At 44.0% G+C, this 20,137-nt stretch overlaps 1 protein-coding gene across 3 annotated transcripts in view; it reads right to left on the minus strand.

Annotated features, from left to right (window-relative positions):
• Nucleotides 1-20,137, minus strand: part of plcg2 (phospholipase C, gamma 2) — a 262,650-nt gene that overhangs the window by 12,438 nt on the left and 230,075 nt on the right. For all 3 annotated transcript variants that reach the window (XM_078210630.1, XM_078210629.1, XM_078210628.1), the window contains exons 21-30: nucleotides 17,723-17,826; nucleotides 15,582-15,678; nucleotides 14,410-14,476; nucleotides 14,112-14,269; nucleotides 12,674-12,779; nucleotides 10,947-11,162; nucleotides 5,952-6,076; nucleotides 4,126-4,240; nucleotides 1,919-2,092; nucleotides 827-915 (exon numbers count right to left, since the gene is read on the minus strand). In XM_078210630.1, coding sequence (XP_078066756.1) covers nucleotides 827-915; nucleotides 1,919-2,092; nucleotides 4,126-4,240; nucleotides 5,952-6,076; nucleotides 10,947-11,162; nucleotides 12,674-12,779; nucleotides 14,112-14,269; nucleotides 14,410-14,476; nucleotides 15,582-15,678; nucleotides 17,723-17,826 — 1,251 coding nt within the window. The remainder of the gene's footprint in view (nucleotides 1-826; nucleotides 916-1,918; nucleotides 2,093-4,125; nucleotides 4,241-5,951; nucleotides 6,077-10,946; nucleotides 11,163-12,673; nucleotides 12,780-14,111; nucleotides 14,270-14,409; nucleotides 14,477-15,581; nucleotides 15,679-17,722; nucleotides 17,827-20,137) is intronic.

Genomic DNA, 20,137 nt, shown 5'->3' on the forward strand with positions numbered 1-20,137 from the left:
CTGGGAGATGCACATGCGTCCCCCGTGCATGCGCAAATCCCCGTTCAAAGCCGCAGACACATGTCTCCCTGCTGGACCTGCCAGGAAAGTGGCGGGTGCGGATGGGAGATTCGCGGCCATGATGTGAGAAAAATACTTTTTCACACTACGAGTGGTTCAGGTCTGGAATGCACAGCCTGGAAGTGTGGTGGAGGCAGGTTCAATCGGGGAATTAGATTATTATTTGAATAGAAACAACGTGCAGGGGTAAGGTGAAAATGCAGTCGAAAGGCAGTCACGGACTGGAGTTCTCTGACCCTGCCCGTGGCAGTGAATGGAGATTTGGCTGAGCGCCAGTTTTTCCGTTCGCACCGGCACAGTGACAACGTCAGGGAATTTCAGCCTCGATGCTCGTTTGAAGAGCCGGTGCAGACACTATGGGCGGGATTTTGTGGCCTTACTCGAGCGAGACCAGAAATTCCCACCCGAGGTCAACCGGCATTTCCGTTGGCTGCCCCTCGCCTACTCCGATTCTGTGGCAGAAGGGGACAGTAGAATTCAGGCGAATGGGCTGAATGGCCCCCTTCTGCACTGTAATGATGGGGATTCTGTGATTGCAGAAATACTTTGTTGGTTTTAAAATGCCTTGAGATGTGTTGAGGCCATGAAAGGTGCTATATAGGTGCAAGTTTTTTTTCCTTTCAACCCCTAGCTGGTTTGGACAACTTGGAAAACACTGAAATGAATTCATGTCCTCAATAATAAATGTTTCAGGTACCAGGTTGAATATTAACATTCATTAAGGCTTAAGCAAATAATCTGAGTAATAAAAATAGATATTATTTACCCCTAATTGGTTCACTTCACACTGGACTAGAAGAGCTGCTAATTCTATATCTTCATTGTAACCATTTTTAAGAGGAACCGATCGATAACCTGGAGAGAAGATGGAAAATAAGCATTTACTGAATGTTCAAACTCCTCAACATTAGATTACACTGACAAACTGACATTAAAACTCTTTGGAAACTAATTCCAGTGTTATTGAAACCAAAGCTCAGATTGCTTCATATTCAAAAAATTCTAATAACTTTTACTGTGAAAATCCCCTAGTCGTCACACTCCGGCGCCTGTTCGGGGTACACTGAGGGAGAATTTAGCGTGGCCAATGCACCTAACCAGCACGTCTTTCGGACTGTGGAAGGAAACTGGAGCACCCGGAGGAAACCCATGCAGACATGGGGAGAACTCCACGCAGACAGTGACCCAAGCTGGGAATCGAACCCGGGTCCTTGGCGCTGTGAGGCAGCAGTGCTAACTACTGTGCCACCGCACCACCCCAAATTCTTAGTAATAATTTGGTATGTTTGCAGAGCCCTTCCCTTCATTAAAATACAGAATTAACAATCACCGGGATAAAGTCACGGCTGTTGATGCATGCATGGGGAAACTTTCAGTTTGTCTATTAGAAACTGAGTACACACTGTCTGAGCGTCCTTTTGCACCCTGGGTCAACTCAGCAAGATTTTCTTTTTAGTTTAAAGTTTATTTATTAGTGTCACAAGTAGGCTCACATTAACACTGCAATGAGTTACTGTGATAATCCCCTAGTCGCCACACTCCGGCGCCTGTTCGGGTACACTGAGGGAGAATTTAGCATGGCCAATGCACCCAACCAGCACGTCTTTCGGACTGCGGAAGGAAACCGGAGCACCCGGAGGAAACTAGTGCAGACATGGGGAGAATGTACAAACTCCACACAGACAGTGACCCAAGCCGGGAATCGAGCTCGGGTCTCTGGCGCTGTGAAGCAGCACAGTGCGAAGCACTCTGCCACCCCAAGATAGCTATCTGTCCCAGCTATATCTGGTTAAACTATTATTGCACTGCCAAATGTACAAGACTCATTTCCACCGAGTTTCTAATCTGTAAAACTAACCCGTTTTAATTCCCTTGATGGGAAAAGTGGCATGAGCTAAAAAGTTAGGGTCACTGAACATGTCCTCTTCATACACAACAAAGCGGAGAAAAGCTAAAGAAGGATCTTGAATGACAAATTCTTCACTGGCTTCTTCCAATCCTCCTGACCAAACTGGGTTAAGGCCATTATCATCTGCAATGTAAACAAGAAGATGATTTAAATCACTCACTTACATCAAGATATCTAAATTCTCTATTATTCCTGGCTCATTTTATTTAGCACAGTATATTAATGCTCATATTTTGGCTTCTTAGAAGCATTGAAATATATTGTTAATAACATGTAATAACAAACATTCTTCAAGAGATATCTTTGCTACCCACCAGTTTAACCCTCTGCCTTTTTTAAAGTTCAGAATTTGTGCTGCTGAGATCTTGGGTGGGATTTTTCGGCCACGCTCGCCCCAAGGCCGGAAATTCCCACCCGAGATCAACGGACCTTTGCATGGTCTGCCGAATTTTCTGTCCCGCCCGCTACGATTCCCGTGGAAGGCTGGGCGGGAAAATTCCACCCATTGACTTTACATTCACTTCTGTTTGCTATTCAAGTACACACATAAAGAGGCAACTACTGTCCTTGCCCTTCTAGTTGGTAGTTTTGGAAGGTGCTGTTGAAGGAACCGTGGCAAGTTCCTGCAGTGCATCTTGTAAATGGTACACACTGCTGTCACTGTGTGCTAGTGATGAGGGGAATGAATGCTTGTGGTTGATTGGGTGCCAATCAAGTGGGTTGCTTTGCCATGGATTGTGTCAAGCCTCTTGAGTGTTATTGGAACTGCATGCATGCAGGCAAGTGGATGGGTCAGGAGATATGTTAATCTCCTACTCTTGTCGTTACACTATTTAAATGATTGGTCCAGATCAGTTTCTGGTCAGAGATAATCCTCAGGATGTTGATGGTGGGGGATTCAGTAATAGTAATGCCATTTCCACATTTGCAGTTGTTCAGTTTTTATTTGTTAATATAGCCACATGATAAGCAAGATAAAAAGACTCTCTGGTGTCAAACAAAACCACCTTAAGGTGGCATCTTCAATTCCCAATCTCTTGATCTCAGTTTGAACAGCAGTTTGGGGATCCTGCAATTGACAAAAGCATCCTGAGGGTCGGGAGGAGGAAAGTTCCTGTGTCATCTGGTCACTCCCACTCCGACAATACTCCCCCTCCCACTCCGACAACTCTCCCCTCACCACTCCGACAACACTCCCCCTCCCACTCCGACAACTCTTCCCCCTCCCACTCCGACAACACTCCCCCTCCCACTCCGACAACTCTCCCCCCCACTCCGACAACTCTCCCCCTCCCACTCCGACAACTCTCCCCCCCACTCCGACAACACTCCCCCCCACTCCGACAACTCTTCCCCCTCCCACTCCAACAACTCTCCCCCTCCCACTCCGACAACTCTCCCCCCCACTCCGACAACTCTCCCCCCCCACTCTGACAACACTCCCCCTCCCACTCCAACAACTCTCCCCCTCCCACTCTGACAACTCTCCCCGTCCCACTCTGACAACTCTTCCCCTCCCACTCCAACAACTCTCCCCCTCCCACTCCGACAACACTCCCCCTCCCACTCCAACAACTCTCCCCCCTCCCACTCTGACAATTCTCCCCCTCCCACTCCGACTACTCTCCCCGTCCCACTCTGACACCTCCCCCCCCTCCCCCACCACTCCGCTTTGACAGCTCTCCCTCGCACCCTACTTTTCATCCCCAACAACCCTTCCCCATGGCCTCACCAAATCCCGATGCTCCTCTCACACCTTCCCCCTTAACAATGATTAGGGTGATTTTTAAACCTGAAGATGGGGTTAGTGTGGGAGAATGTTCAAGGAGCCCTGTTACAGATGACACACACTACAGGCATCTTGTGATGGTGCTAGAGGAAGTGAATGCAGGTTGCTTTGTTCTTTATGAATACCTGGCCGCTGCCACTTCTGTGCAAATAAGGCCTTGCAAAATATTAGGCAAGTTTTTAAAAAGCACTCATGGCTAATTGAATATTGATTCATGTTACTAAAGTAATTTTATCCAAACATCTAGACAGGCTATTCAGAACTAAATCAAAAAGCGAACACAAAAGTGAACATTGTGTGTTAATGATTGAAATAGTTTCCACATTGCACTACATGTTGTTTCACACATCCCCACAGACACACTTACTTATCACCACTGTTTTAAACTTCTTGTTCTCATTCTCAGCTCCACACAGTTCTATTTCTACAAACGGACAAACGATAGACCTGCCAGGTTTGGGTAGATGGCGGGCACCGAGAAGCTGCAGAGACAGCGAGGACAATAAAGATATTACCAGAATGTCGAACAGATATCCAGTCAACAGCATTGTAAAATCAGATACAGCATGAAGATGCAAAAACTGCTTTATAATTGTCACCAGGAATCATTTACACAATCGCCCTTTGCACATGTGATGGGGACACATTGACTTCTGCGGAACTTTGCAGTCATAATGCAATTTCACTTAAACACCTGCCTCACCTTGTAACTTTAACTAATGTCATATCACTTTGTAAGTTTTGCTGAGGATTTGCTAACACTACAGCTTTCGCATCACTTTAAGGCAGCTTCAAATGTGCAGCAACACTAAAGTTGTGACATTACTCTGATGTCAGGATAGGAACTCCACACATGTCTGTATGATCTCTCAAATAGAGTCAGCCTAAATGATGAGGTTGGCACTGTCACTGCTGCATGTATCAGGGAACCATTCATAAACCTTAAGTCTTCACAGTGACTCACTCCTCCATTTGATCAACAATGCATGCCTGAACTTTATATAGGTTGGAAAATAGGCTCTAACTATAGTATAGAATGATACAGCACTGAAAGGGGCCATTCAGCCCATTCAGCCTGTGCCAGCTCGATGGAAATGCTTTCCAATTTGTCTCATTCCCCTGTTCTTGCCCCACCCAAAGCTCTGCAAATTTTTATCCTGCAAGTATTCATACAATTCTTCTCGAATTAATAGTCTAGCGATAAGACCACTAGGCCACCGCCTCCCCAGAAATATATATGCACAAATGTATGAATGTAGGTATAGATGAAATAGAGTCATAGATGTTTACAGCATGGAAACAGGACTTTTGGTCCAACATGTTCATACATTCACTGTTTTTAAACTAATGTCTGTGATTAAATGTTCTACTGGAGGTGAAGACAAATTTCCACTTTTGCGTGGACAATAAAGTTCTATTCTAAAATTTCCAACAATAATCAAAATTATTGGCCGCAGCTGGAATACTGTGTGCAGTATTGGTCCCCTTATATGAGGAAGGATATATTGGCATTGGAGGGAGTGCAGAGAAGGTTCACCAGGTTGATACCGGAGATGAGGGGTTTGGATTATGAGGAGAGGCTGAGGAGATTGGGTTTGTACTCGTTGGAGTTTAGAAGGATGAGGGGGGATCTTATGGAGACTTATAAGATAATGCGGGGGCTGGATAGGGTGGAGGTGGAGAGATTCTTTCCACTTAGTAAGGAAGTTAAAACTAGAGGACACAACCTCAAAATAAAGGGGGGTCGGTTTAAGACAGAGTTGAGGAGGAACTTCTTCTCCCAGAGGGTGGTGAATCTCTGGAATTCTCTGCCCACTGAGGTGGTGGAGGCTACCTCGCTGAATATGTTTAAAGCGCGGATGGATGGATTCCTGATCGGTAAGGGAATTAAGGGTTATGGGGATCAGGCGGGTAAGTGGTACTGATCCACGTCAGATCAGCCATGATCTTATTGAATGGCGGGGCAGGCTCGAGGGGCAAGATGGCCTACTCCTGCTCCTATTTCTTATGTTCTTAAAAGTGAAAACTTTAATCATGGTGCGGAGTCCTTTGGACTCAGGTGATGCCTGGCACTAGGCAGTCATTCCTAAAACTGGGAGGTTTGACCAGACTAGCTTTTAATCTATGTGTTTGCATATTATTATTGAACAGAGAATGACACAATACATTCGACTGTTGAACCACTTTCCTTACCTTTATTTTCACAGAATATGGTCGGTGTTGAATTGAATTGTCACTCCTCAGAGCCTCAGGTTGTAGCACAAAACCGGTTCTCCCATTCATAGAAAACAAAGACTGATTCAACTGCATGGGTTTATCTGTCACAGAGGAATGGAAATGGTTTGTTGAATTACAATATTAGGTACAATGTAGACACTTGCTTTCATCAGTCGTGGTATAGACTGTAAGAGGAAGGAGGCATGTGTGGAGTTGTACAGAGTGTTGGTTAGGCCACAACTGGAGTACTGTGTAGTTCTAGTCACCTCACTATAGGAAGGATGTGATTGCACTAGAGGCAGTATACAGAGGAGATGCTGCCTGGGATGGAGCATTTGAGCTATAAGGAAAGACATTAGATAGGCTTGGATTGTTTTCTCTAGAGCAAAGAGGGCTAAGGGAGGAAATGATCGAGGTGTATAAGATTATGAGGGGTATGGACAGGGTGAGCAAGGAGCAGCTGTTCTCCTTGGTTGAGGGGTCAATCACGAGGTGGGCCATAGTTTTAGGGAAAGGGGCCGGAGATTCAAAGGGATTTGAGAAAAAGCCTTTTCACTCAGAGGGTGGTGGGAATCTGGAATGCACTGCCTGGGAAGGTAGTCAAGGCTGGAAACCTTACCACCTTTAAAAAATATTTGGATGAACACTTGAAATATCCTAATATTCAAGGATATGGGAACAATGAAGGAAAATAGGATTAGCGCTCCTTTAGTGGTAGGTTTTGTCGATGCAGACTTGATGGGCTGAAGGGCTTTTTCTGAATTGTATGATGACTCTATGACTAAACCCTGAAATGGCTCTCTCTCAGATACTGAGCATATTTTAATGTGTGAGACAAGGGTCTCGATCACCCAGAGTCATAGAGTGCAGAAAAGGCCCTTTGACCCATTGAGTCTGCACCCACAATAACTATCACTGAAGTTCTGGAGAACTGGTGGGAGCCCTACATCACTTCCCTCCGGGAGGCCCGATGCTAATCCGAGCTATTCAGGTCCTGACCTGGACAACATCAGGCCTCTTGTTGGATTAAGCCCCCCCCATTAGGGTGGAAATCCCATCCCAGAGAGCAACTGGCCAATCAGAGGCAGGCAGCTCTCCAGTACCAGCAGCCCAAACGGGAGGGGTAGCCACTGCTGGTATGTCACTCGGGCCTCTAAGAGGGATCGGTGACACACCCTTAGGTAGTTGCTGGAATTGGGGTAGCGGTGAGGACCCACAGAGGAGGGGGTTAAATGGAGGCGGGGGGGGGGGGGGGGGCAGAAGCCAGGGTGGAGTTGGGGGCAGGGGGTAAAAGGGACATTGGAATGGGGGGTCCACCCCCATCCCCCACCAAGGTCCCTTCTGCAGGGCCTGTGGACAAGGGCCCCACACCCCACCCTCACCACCCAAGATAACCACTAGAAATCTGTCAGGGTTTGCTTCTCCGGATGGTATGCTGGTTGAAACCAGCTGCGACAGGATGAGGCCTAAGAACCCCTTAAAGTAGCTAAAGGGCTCCACTTGGCCTACAGGTGGGACGGCTGCCCTCCACCCATCCCACACAGAGAGAGAGTCGGGAAGGTGGTGGGGTACCCACACCCTCCCACCCTCTCCTCCACCTTCAAACATACCTCGGGGGAAATTAAATTCCACCCCATAAGTATGAAGCTCGGAGATTTTCAACACCATGTCCTAGCCACAATTCTATAAAATCTATTAAGAGCACGTAACAAAACATGGAATGAGAAAAGTTAATTACCTCCATCAATCTCACACGCCATGTCTAATTTGTGCTCTCATTTAACACCACGACGGAGCTGATTAATCAAGTAAAACATTTTAAAACAGAAGATTAAGGTTTCTCCTTGCTCCCACGATAACCAAAAGGAAAATCTAAGCTCTGAAGCTAAACATTACAATTCACATTATGGAACCCTGATGCCGGCTTAACTGACTGTCCCAAGCATAACTGATGTTACGAAGAGATTTATCAAGCTTAACAGGACTTACACTTGTACCATTCTCGTTAGCCTTTATCCAAAGACACTGAAAATATTGCTTTGGTCCAGTGTTCATATTGTCTCAGTACTTACTGTTTGACTTTCTGCTTTGCATCCATTGTCACTTATTTATTAAACTACCTATACTATTTCATAGCGCAACTTTGGCTTATTCTCACTCACGCTAATACAGTCTACCCCTATCACTCAAAGTATTTTGTTTCAAAAGACAGATTTGCAGGAATCTGGGGAAAGGACGAGGGAACACCGTGCTTTTGGATAGTTCTTCCAAAGAGGCTCAATGGACTGAATGGCTTTCTTTGGGGTTGTATAATTCTAAGGTCCAGCAGCACAAATTAAGCAATGTTAACAAAACAACATGGGAGATTTTATTTGCCTGGGTCTCAATCTGACACAACAGATAATTCACAACAAGCAACTTGGGGCGGCACGGTGGCACAGTGGTTAGCACTGCTGCCTCACAGCGCCAGGGACCAAGGTTCAATTCCAGCCCTGGGTCACTGTCTGTGTGAAGTTTGCACGTTGTCTGCGTGGCTTTCCTCCGGGTGCTCCGGTTTCCTCTCACACTCCAAAGATGTGTGGGTTAGGTTGATTGGCCATGCTAAATTGCCCCGTAGTGTAAGGGAGACTAGCAGGGTAGATATTTGGGGTTAAGGGGGTAGGGCCTGGGTGGGATTGTGGTCGGTGCAGACTTGATGTGCTAAATGGCCTCATTCTGCACTGTAGGGATTCTAACTTCAAATTAAGATGTGCCCTGTGTTGAGAAACACAAGTTTTTATGGTGCTCCCTTATTCTTTATGGAATGAGTTAAAAACTATCTTGGTGACAATTATTATATCAAATCTTCCGGTCTCCAGATCAGAGATGCTCGGACATACAACTGAGGATAGGTGTCGGGATCCTGTGTAAGCCTTTACCCACTTTAGCCACATTACCCACCTGCTCACTTATCAGCCCACCCACCTTAACCACTGACGTAACTGTCCACTTACCCATTTATTACTCCACCCATTCACTAACACTGAGACTGGACGGTTAAATTTACTAAACAGCTGATGCTGTTAAAAAAAGGCAGCATGTACTCTCTTCCCCGATTCTACTCCGCTCCAACGGAATTCCTCGAGGGACACTGCACTGCGCATTTCTGTGAAAGCCGGGGTCGGAAGAAATCACAGCAGTGTTAAGTTTGGGGAATTTTTGAGCGTAGTGGCAATCTGGATATCATGGCTGCTGCTCAGATCTGGGCCAAAGTAATAATATAAGGACTTAGATAAGTTTAGGTAGGAGTAAAAACCCCATCTAGAGGTTGTTGGATGCAAAGCCATCACTTTCCGGTTTACAGCCAGAATTAATTAAATAATTTGAAAAGTCTCACGATAAGTGATAAGGAGGTCTTGTGACATAGTGGGGAGTGTCCATACCTCTCAGCCAGAGGTTCTGGGTTAGACTCCTTCTCCAGAACCTGATGGTCACAGAAGCAGTGTTCACAATGCGCCAAACAAGTTGATTATCGACATGTAAATCCCTTCTTTCTGCCTTCGGCAGGCGGTAAGAGTGGGAGAATTTATTGGTCAGCAATCTTTGATGCAGAGGTCCCTCTCAAGACCTCAGGCTAGTTCCAGGAAATGCGAGCTATGGAAATCTGACACAATTGTGGGCTTTGTCTGCCTCATGGTAGTCATGATGTGGAGATGCCGGCGTTGGACTGGGGCGAACACAGTAAGAAGTCTCACAACACCAGGTTAAAGTCCAACCTGTTGGACTTTAACCTGGTGTTGTGAGACTTCTTACTGAGTTCATGCATCTCTCGACTTTGGAAGCCTCCTAAGTACAAGTAAGCTATGTAAAACGCTTAATTTTCAAAATATTTGTAAAATATTGGGCCACAACTTCTTCAGAGTGGCAATCAGTGGCAGATTGCCACTCCTTACCCACTTACCTGTGTGAAAATGCTTAAGCGTCTGTCTCGCTCAACATTCCTGACTCAGGCCGAGTGAGATTCAGGCAATGCAGCAAGTCCCTGGCTCCAATACCAAAGTGTGAAAGGAGCAGAGTGAAGGACAACATACCTCCCTTTCTAACAGCACTACTTGCCGTGAAGCAGGTGAGTTTAAATGTCCCATTGGAATTGGGCAATGTCCTATTGACGCTGAAAGGCTGTTTCCCCCTTTGGGAGAGTCTAGGACCAGAGGACATAATCGCCGAGGTAAGGGTTGCCCATTTAAGACAGAGATGAGGAGGGATTTCTTCTCTCAGAGGGTAACGAATCTGTGGAATTCTTTACTGCAGCAGGCTCGTAGAATCATAGAATCCCTACAGTGCAGAAGGAAGCCATTTGGCCCATCAAGTCTGCACCGACCACAATCCCACCCAAGCCCTATCCCCGTAACCCCACGTATTTACCCTTCTAATCCCCTGACACTAAGGGACAATTTAGCATGGCCAATCCACTTAACCCACACATCTTTGGACTGTGGGAGGAAACTGGAGCACCGTGAGGAAACCCACGCAGACACGGGGAAAGTGCAAACTTTACACAGACAGACCCGAGGCCGGAATTGAACCCAAGTCCCTGGCGCTGTGAGGCAGCAGTGCGAACCACTGTGCCACCATGCCACCCCCTCTGTGAAGGTTGGGGCATTAGGTATGTTCAAGGCTGAGATAGACAGATTTTTAATCAGTAAAGGAATCAAGGATTATGGGGATAAAGTGGGAAAGTGGAGTTGAGGATCAGTCATGATCTCATTGAATGGCAGAGCAGATTTGATGGGCCGAATGGCCTACTTTGCTCCTACATCTTATAGTCTATGAAAATAAGCATAAACTTACTGTAGGCACAGCAGAACCTAAAGTCACTATACCTGGTCTTCCAAGATACATCTTGCTAACATATTTATTGTTTTAATGCTGCAATACATTGGATCAAAATAACTCAAGGTCAACTGATTCATAATGAAAAATGTTAAGCACCTGGGGTTTGGAAATTTAGAGCTGCCATTTGGGATCCATGTTGCCAAAGAACAATTGGGTCGTAGTTGGAAGAATCGATGCGTTGGCCTTTTGGATAGATTCTGGAGAGTTGCTTGCGGTTGTATTCTCGAAACTCTTTTGACTTTTGTTTGAGGATGGTTTCTACCTTGTTCTCTGCAAATGATCTCATTTCTTTGTAATCAGTGATGTCTTTAGCTGCAAAGAAGATATATTTGAGTAATCGCTATATATATATGTCCACCCTTTATATATATATATATCTCGCCCCTTTCATCTTGCACTTCCTTTACGCCTCTACATTTAAAAGTGCGATCATTCCGGTTACAGGGTTGGCAGAGCTTTCACCTTTGGAGGAAGTCAATGGTAATGAAACTTGAGTGGGTGTGTTGCAGGCAATAATCCAATTACCAGTACGAGTTGGTACACAATGGGCAATGATCTGATATCAAGTGGTGAGTAATGGGTGATGATCTAATATGAAATGGGTTTGGGGGAGGCGGTGGCTTACTGGTATTATTCCAGACTATTAATCTAGAAACTCAGCTAATGTTCTGGGGACCTGGGTTCGAATCCCGCCACGGCAGATGGTGAAATTTGAATTCAATAAAAAAAATCTGGAATTAAGAGTATACTGATGACCATGAAACCATTGGCAATTGTCAGAAAAATCCATCTGGTTCAGTAATGTCCTTTAGGGAAGGAAATCTACCCTTCTTACCTGGTCTGGCCTAATTGTGACTCCAGAGGCACAGCAATGTGGTTGACTCTGAACAAGATCAACTAGGGATGGACAATAAATGCTTGCCAGCCAGCGATGCCCAAGTCCCATAAATTAAAAAAAAAGCCAAGTGAACTGACATTGAGTAATGTGTAGGCAATGATCCAATATCGGGGGGGGTGTTTACTAGGTAATGATCTAATATAAAACGGATATGTAACAGGCAATAATCCAATACCGAGCAGATGTGTAATGGACAGGTGACCATGCAGATGAGCCAATATTGAGTGGGTATGTGACGGCCAAGTGAACTGACATTGAGTAGTATGTAATAGGCAATGATCCAATATTGAGTGGGTGTTTAATAGACGGATGTACTGATATCAAGTGGGTGTATAATGGGCAATGAATTGATGCCGAGCGGATGTGTAATGGGTGAATGAACCAATATTGCCTGTTTCACATCCCTACTGAAGTTGTGAGTTTTGTGCAATGAGTTGGACCAAATATGGAAGAGGGCAGAACAATGATCGAGGAACTATGCTGAAAAGTGTAAAGTGCTATGCAGAAAGGAAAAATAGGCAACATGCAAACTCTATGAATGGTGCGGAAACAGCTGAAGGAGACCGAGGATTTTTAGGGATTTTATGCTAAATGTAACCATCACCCTATTCATGGTGGTTTATTTCAGGAGCTGAACAGAGGCAAATTTGTATACGCACCCATTCTCACAGCGTTACCAGCACAGTCACACTTCACTACCTGCTCAAAAATGATTTAGTGACAAGAATCGTTACAACCTTCTCTGTACAAATTAACCAATGGTGTCATTATAGTTCAGTTGGTACCAGGAAGGTGGGAAATGTCAGGTAAACAATTCTGATGGGAGAGACAGCGAATGCCTAACTGGGAAAATGAGGCATACTTAGTTACAAATCTACCAAAGTGAGTTGGTGAGGATGATTCCTTTGCACGGAGAGTTAATTACCATTCAGCAAGAATTCTCGAGACTTTGCTGGTCTGCAATATACAACTAAATCAGATAACTCTTTGGCGATCTGCTGTTTCCTCTCCATCTGATTTCGATTCTCCTCCTGTCAAAAAAGAGCTCAAATCAGTGTTTGTTCCATTCACAGAAACTTAATATCCCATGATCAAACAACAAACACGTTTTATACATTAATCTATCTATTCAGCCATAAGTCTATTCCAAATTTTACTTCTCTTTTAACCATCTTCTACAAAATGTATTAATTACTTCTTTTCTGCGCAGAATAAGCTCCAGTACTTTGACAAGTATCACTTGCAAAGAATGTTGCTAGAATGAGGATTTTTATCCTGGTTAGTTACCGAATCTTCCTTTTATTTTTCTATTCTATGTGTGTTTGTTTCCCTCTCGTTCAGTGATATTGATGATCATATCATTAGTTTATCAAGAAATTTAATCTTTGCTCTGGGGTTTTGCTTCTGTCGGGATTTTTGTAATTTTAACAACCGCTTGGAAATAGAGTGTATAAAAATAATAATTCATACAAAGTACAGTGGCTGTTGACCTGTAGGTAAACAAAAAGAGGCACTCAGCAATCCCACAAATAGTGATGAGCTAATTGGTCAATGGTGGTGATGGTCAAAGAAGGACAATGGCACAGTGGTTAGCACTGCTGACTCACAGCGCCAGTGACCCGGGTTCGCTTCCCGGCTTGGGTGCCTGTCTGTGTGGAGTTTGCACATTCTCCACGTGTCTGCGTGGGTTTTCTCTGCGTGCTCCAGTTTCCTCCCACAGTCCAAAATATGTGCTGGTTAGATGCATTGGCCGTGCTAGATTCTCCCTCAGTGTACCCGAACAGGCGCTGGGTGTGTTGACTAGGGGATTTTCACATTAACTTCATTGCAGTGTTAATGTAAGCCTACCTGTGACAATAATAAATAATAAATAAAAGACCAAGCCGACTCCTGTATCTTCTTCAATCTTTAACATCCACCTGGACAATTATATAAGACCTTGGTTGAGCATATTGTCTGAAGGATTATACCGACAATACAAATCTTTTTCAATATTACCCTGGAACCTCAGCCTAGTTTCTTCAGTCAAGACCTGTATTCAAGTGTCCTTGTGCAGTAAGAAGATTTAACGTGTCTTACTGCCTGAAGTTGTCTGAGAGCCAATGCTGTATTGAAAAGGCAGACATTGTGAACATATCTGTAAAGATTTATTTTGGTTGGTGGTGGAGTACACCTCCACAATATATGAAAGTTCCTGTCTTTAATGACCTGCAATGTTTGAATGCAAATGGACAATGCAACAAATGAACAAACATTATCGATTTACTGGACTAAACTCAGAGCTCATAGTTAATGATCAGCAGTGGTTTATTTTCAGTTTGATTTGATTCCTTTGGAAAAGAAGTATTTTGCCTGAGACATACCTGTACAAATATTTTCTGTGAACACTGTACCACTTCATGATACCAAGAAAACATATCTTCCAACGTTTCAGTCGCAGCATCAAGGGGTGGTGCGTCTGGAGGTACTTTAGGTTGAATAGTAAACACGAATGCCATTCCGTGTTTCCCCGTCTGTTTAACTGTTTTCAAAGCAAATAAAACTTCAGCTTTTACAGTATTCTCCCATATAGAAACTCAAAGCCATTCGAACAAAGAAATAAAGACAATTAAACAATCACATACTTTCATCACTGTATCTCAAGGCACAGCTCATACGTACCAACAGAACACTTAGCAAGTTCCACAATTCCTTTGCATATTACTCCGAGGGGATTATCTTCTGTTATCTAAACAATAAAACAAACACATAAGCTCAAGGAAAGCATCTCCAAATCTATTAAAACCCGTTTGGGACCATTATTATTTAAATTGACTCAAGTTATACGACCAAAATGGAGAAAATAACAATGATGGAAATATGACAAATAGCAATAAACATTCTCAAGGTAGCAACAGCACGCTCAAGTAGATAAATGGGACTAAATGATTCAAACCACAGATACCATGGGCAGAATCTTAGAAAAAACAAGTATCAGGCTTTGATGAAAAACTTCTTTACCCAGAGGGTGGTAACGGTCTGGAATGCACTGTCTGGGAGGGTGGTGGAGGCGGGATGCCTCACATCCTTTAAAAAGTACCCGTATGAATACTTGGCATGCCATAACATTTAAGGCTATGGGCCAAGTGCTGGCAAGTGGGATTAGGTGGGCAGGTCAGGACCTTTCATGCAACGGTGCAGACTCAATGGGCCGAAGGGCCTCTTCTGCACTGTAGTATTCTGTGATTCAGACTGAAAACTGCCGTGAAGCTCTCCAACTACACTGACCAGATTTCCCTCCAGATCTTGAGCTGCTCCGACTATAAAAATGAGTGTTTGAGGATTCCGCCATCACTGTGGCTGGTGGGGGCCTGATAAAGCCAGCAAGGCCGACTCCGCAGAGATTGATGCGCCACCCTTAAAGAGCACCCCGATCAGATCTAAAAATAAACACCCCTCTCCCCCCCACCATGGAGGTATCAGGGCTCCATATCTCCCCCTGTTCCTGCACAATCACTGGGGGCTCCCTCCTCGACACAATCATCGGGGGATCCCCACTCCCATACACAACCATGAGTGAGGGGAGATCTTGTGGTGGTGGTGATTGGGGGTGGGGGGGGGGGGGGGGGGGCCTTGCTAATTACATTCAAATTTATTCTATTTCATTAAAATGCAGTTCTCGCTCTTTGTGGGCATGTACCTCATGACATTGCAAGCGAGAGGTGGGGAAAATCAGGAAACCCAATTTCCCCTGGACTTCCCCCCTGTGTTGCCGTTGTCTCTGATGGCAAACACATGCTGAAAATCTCCCCCCATAACTATATAAACTATATTACTCAACAAATTAAATATACCTGGTTGTTTAATTCCTCCTGGACTTCAACAACTATTTCTTCCACATAGTTGGCAGGAAAAAACTTCTGTATTTGGTCTCCGTAATCCCCCTTCCACCTAAACATACCATGTATACAGAGTTAGGAAAATTCTTATTAATAATCAATCCTGGTATATTGTTTTAACTTTTTTCCACGGGGTGTTTGCTGAGGGAGAAAATACAACTATTAAGCGGTGACCCTTATTCTGTGGCTTCGAGTTGAAATTCATGAATAGCATAGAACTGTCGCTTCATCTACTGCTTAACTAACCATCAACACAAGGGTTTATCTATCTGAAAGAAAAGACTTAACCTGTAAGAATTAGTGGAGACCTTTTCAAGTACTTTAGGAATTATCATGAACTGGAAGAACAACACTTTTTATTTATGATAAAGTCAAGATGGAGGTCCAAGTTCCACAGTTTTGGATGTCAACAGAATTGAAAAAAGTAAGAGGAAACCCTCTCAAGAGAATAGCAATCATCATGATCCCCTCCTCATTCAAACTTACGTCTAGAGTGGTAAGGTGGAGGCTGTACCATAGGATATCACTGAACCAGATAATGGAACGCAAAAGCATAAATATTGGAAGTGCAAATTCTATGACAAAGTGCCAAAGAGACTTTTACAAAAGGACAAACATCAAATGACTAACAGAGAGAAAGGAGGAGCCTGAATTTACATAGCATTGTTTCATGGTCTCTGAATATACCAGAGTGCTATACAGATAATGAATTACTTGTGAAATATTGTCACTGTTGTAAGTTAGCGGTATGGTAACATACTGGCAATGTTACTGGACTTGTCATCCAGAGGCTGGGACTAATGCTCCCGGGATATGAATTCAAATTCCACCACGGCAGCTGGGGGGATTGAAATTCAATTAATGAATAGATCCAAAATAAAATGCGAGCCTCATTAATAATAATCATGGAACTATGGGAGCATTGATTTTTAAAAAATGGGTCACTGATGTCCTCCTGGGGAGGAAATCTGCTCTCCTTAGCTGAACTGGCCTACACATGACTTCAGACGCAAAGAAATATGGTTGACTCTTAACTTCCCTCTGAAATGGCCTAGACAGCCATTCAATTGTATCAAACCGCGACAGAAAAAAAACCCCATTGTGGGTCTATCTACACAAGGACTGTAGTGGCTCGAGAGGGTGATTCACCACCACCTTCTTAAGGGCAATTAGGGATGGGCAATAAACGCTGGCCTAGCCAGTGACACCAACATCCCGAGATTTAAAAAATGCAGGGAATGTGGCAGTCAATTCATGCAAAAGATAATGCTTAAATAATCTGCTCTTGAGGTGTTGCTTGAGGGGTGAACATTGGCCTGGACGTCAGGAAAACCTTCCTGCTTTCCTTCAAATCTTGACTTTACATCTAATTCAGGCAACGGCTCTCCAACAGCGCAGCATCATTTCCTCAACACTGCACTGATGTGTGAGACTGGATTTTGAGCTCAAATCTCTGGAGTGAGAATTCAACCAATAATCTTTTGATTCAACGGCAAGAGTACATCCTCAGTGAGCCAGGGTGAGTAAAGGGGTCACAAATAGCAGGTTTCAAGACAACTGGGCTGGAAGGACAGAAACAAGAGCAAAGAAATGAGTAGTGCACTTGTGAAATTGTGAATGGGATGCCCTTCTGACAGAGGTACAATGCAAGAAGAATGGGTTGCTTAGGTTTGGGCACTGGAAACAGATGAAAAGTGTGACACAACAGCTGTGGAAGGGTTTGCTGTGGCAATAAGGACAGGCCTCTCTACTCACAGATCTGATCTGCACAGCTAGAAAAATGTGCAATGACCTCACCAGAACAGGTAAGGTAAGCTAACAGTGTACATTCACCCTTCTTCCAGTGTCTAATATATATATGTGTGTACACACCTTCCTTCATTACCCCCTAGAGTTCTAGGATAGTACTTTGAATCTCCGGCATTTGTTCCACCTAATGTCACCTGCTGCCTACAAACATTGCTTTGTCACGGCACACCCTACATCAGCAAGCCCTCCAAACATCCTTGATTTTCATGCGTTAAACTGTAACTGGCTACAATAATTCTGGCAAATAATTATTTACGTTAGCCGAGGGGAAAGAAAATAATTCTCACCATCCTTGATCCTGTTTTTTAACATTGTGGATGATAGCACCTCTAGGAAAAGTCAGTTCATCTTGTTGTTGACTCTGGTAGTCGTACAAAGCCTTTACTGAACCCTTTGAATTAAGAAATGAATGATTAACACTACATCAAAATCTAATTGCAAGAGAGCGCATGGTTATTAGTATAGTGTAAATAATGCATTTATGTTTTCAATTTATTCTTTCACAGGATGTGGGCATTGCTGCCTAAATCAGCATTTATTGTCCATCACCAATTGTCCTAGAGTGGTGATTTTAATTCTAAAAGTGTCACAGAAAGCCTTCCCCATCAAAGATCATCCTTTATGCACATTATGGAAGTCTTCTCAATATACTTGTAACATTTTAGCAACCTCCAGAGATCAAAATAATAACAGCATTAGCATTGCAAGCAGTTAGTGTTATACATGGTTGCCTTTAGTTAAACTGCACTGCTACATATTTCTCTGCAATCCAATTTACAGTTGCCTGTAATTACACTGCTGACCTCCACACTCAGAACAAACTCATGTTTCAGCTAATCTACCTTAGCCTGTGATCTGCTCCTAAACTTGTGCATCACTATGGTCCCAATGGCTTTCTTGCTCAACGCAAGTCCAATTTTTTTACCCAGCAATCAGTTGTTCAGGCATGGTTCAATGTCTTCTAAGCACACTTGAAAAGACCCAGACAAAAGAGCTGGGGGTGATTTTCAGCAATCCAGTTCAACACCTACACCTATCGTAAGAGAAGGTAATTGAATCCCTCGAGTCTACTCCACCATTCAATTCTGTTTGTTCTGTGACCTAACCCAATATACCCACCACTGCCCATATCCCTGAGATCCCTTTGAATATCAAAAATCTATTGATCTTAGATTAAAATTAACAGTCGATCTAGCATCAATCACCATTGGAGGAAGAATCCAGTCATACAAGAGTATCACTAATCCACTGAAGTACCTCTCAGGGGCTATTTGTCATTTTGGCTAGGTGTGGTGGGTAATACCACTCCTTATTGGGTTACTGTCGCTGGGTGCAGAGGGAGATGAAGGGCTGCTGCAGCCCTTAAAAGGCCACAACTGGTTAAAGAGAGAGAACATCACCTTTTAAACAGCAGCACCTGTCGAAAGCAGCAAAGGCTGGGTGGCTGATGAGGGATCAGCAGCTGGATGCAACCTCAGATAAATCTGTGGGGGCTTTAGTGAATATATAAGAGACTGATTTTTAGGAACATTGGGTGCGTATAGGGAGGCTACTAAAGCAGTTCGAACAAATGCCAACACCCCAAAATTGGCGCACAGTGAAGGGAGTGAGTTTAATAGCTTCATAAAGATGGCCAAGGGTAAGTTCCCATCATTGATGGAGGCTACACTGAGCTCCTTAGTTGCTGTGCTGTTTATCATTTGTCACTGGGTGTCAATGAAATTCATTTATGCAAAGGGGAACCTCAGCAATCGCTCAAGCAGCCTGTAAACACACAAAGGCGACAACTAGGATTGAACTATGGTTCATTCAAAGGGACAATGTTTCTCATCAGATGGAGTACATATATACATGGAGGAAAGCAAAGGTCTATATTAGTCAACATTTTATTACTAGATGTGTTCTATCCCTGCAAAGATAAAACTGGCATACAGTTTGTGAAAGAAACAACAGACTTGAAGTTAGGTAATGGGCCTCATTAGGCAGTTGATGAATTGGGGTTGCTGCCTTGGCAGCAATGATCTTCAGGGAGGCCTTACAAGGCAGGGGCTGGGAAGGGTGGTGGGTGGTGGCTCGTGCAGCAGTTAGCAATGTAAGTTGGGCTGGGGGGGGGGCATTATTAAAAGAGAGGGGCATGATCAGAAAGGGGCAAGGTAGCAAATTGATTGGGGTGGGGCTGAGGTGGCAAGGTGGAGATCAAGAGCTGAGGTCACATGGTGGTGGCAGCAACCTGTTGTTTTAATGTGGTTTAAGGCTCCACAGTCAGGCATGTTTTAAACATTTGCTGGCAATGTACATCGATGCCTTCAGAGACCATTGGCTAGATCACCTGTAGACCTACACGCAGCCTGCCCAGTCCCCAATATTTCAGCTTCCCATTGTGGAACTTTCTCCAGCCAAACCAATGCTGCAAAATTTAATTTCTCGCAATTCTACCATGATAACGAACTAATTAAAACCGATATCAGCCTCCTTCCTCACTCATGCTGATTATTTGTCTACTGACAGTTCATAACTGTTTCAAATCAAATCACAATTCCTTCGCTGTTTAAAAATTAAGCTGAAAGTGGATTCACGTCAAAAGAATGGAACTTTATCACAGTCCATAAAGCAAGAGTAATTACTGGCCTGATTTGTAATTCTCAAAATCATGTAATGGTTTACACTTCCAGTCAATGCCATACAAATATTTGACATTCACA

The sequence above is a fragment of the Mustelus asterias genome, chromosome 4 (genome assembly GCF_964213995.1).
Source record: "Mustelus asterias chromosome 4, sMusAst1.hap1.1, whole genome shotgun sequence".
NCBI lineage: Eukaryota > Metazoa > Chordata > Chondrichthyes > Carcharhiniformes > Triakidae > Mustelus > Mustelus asterias.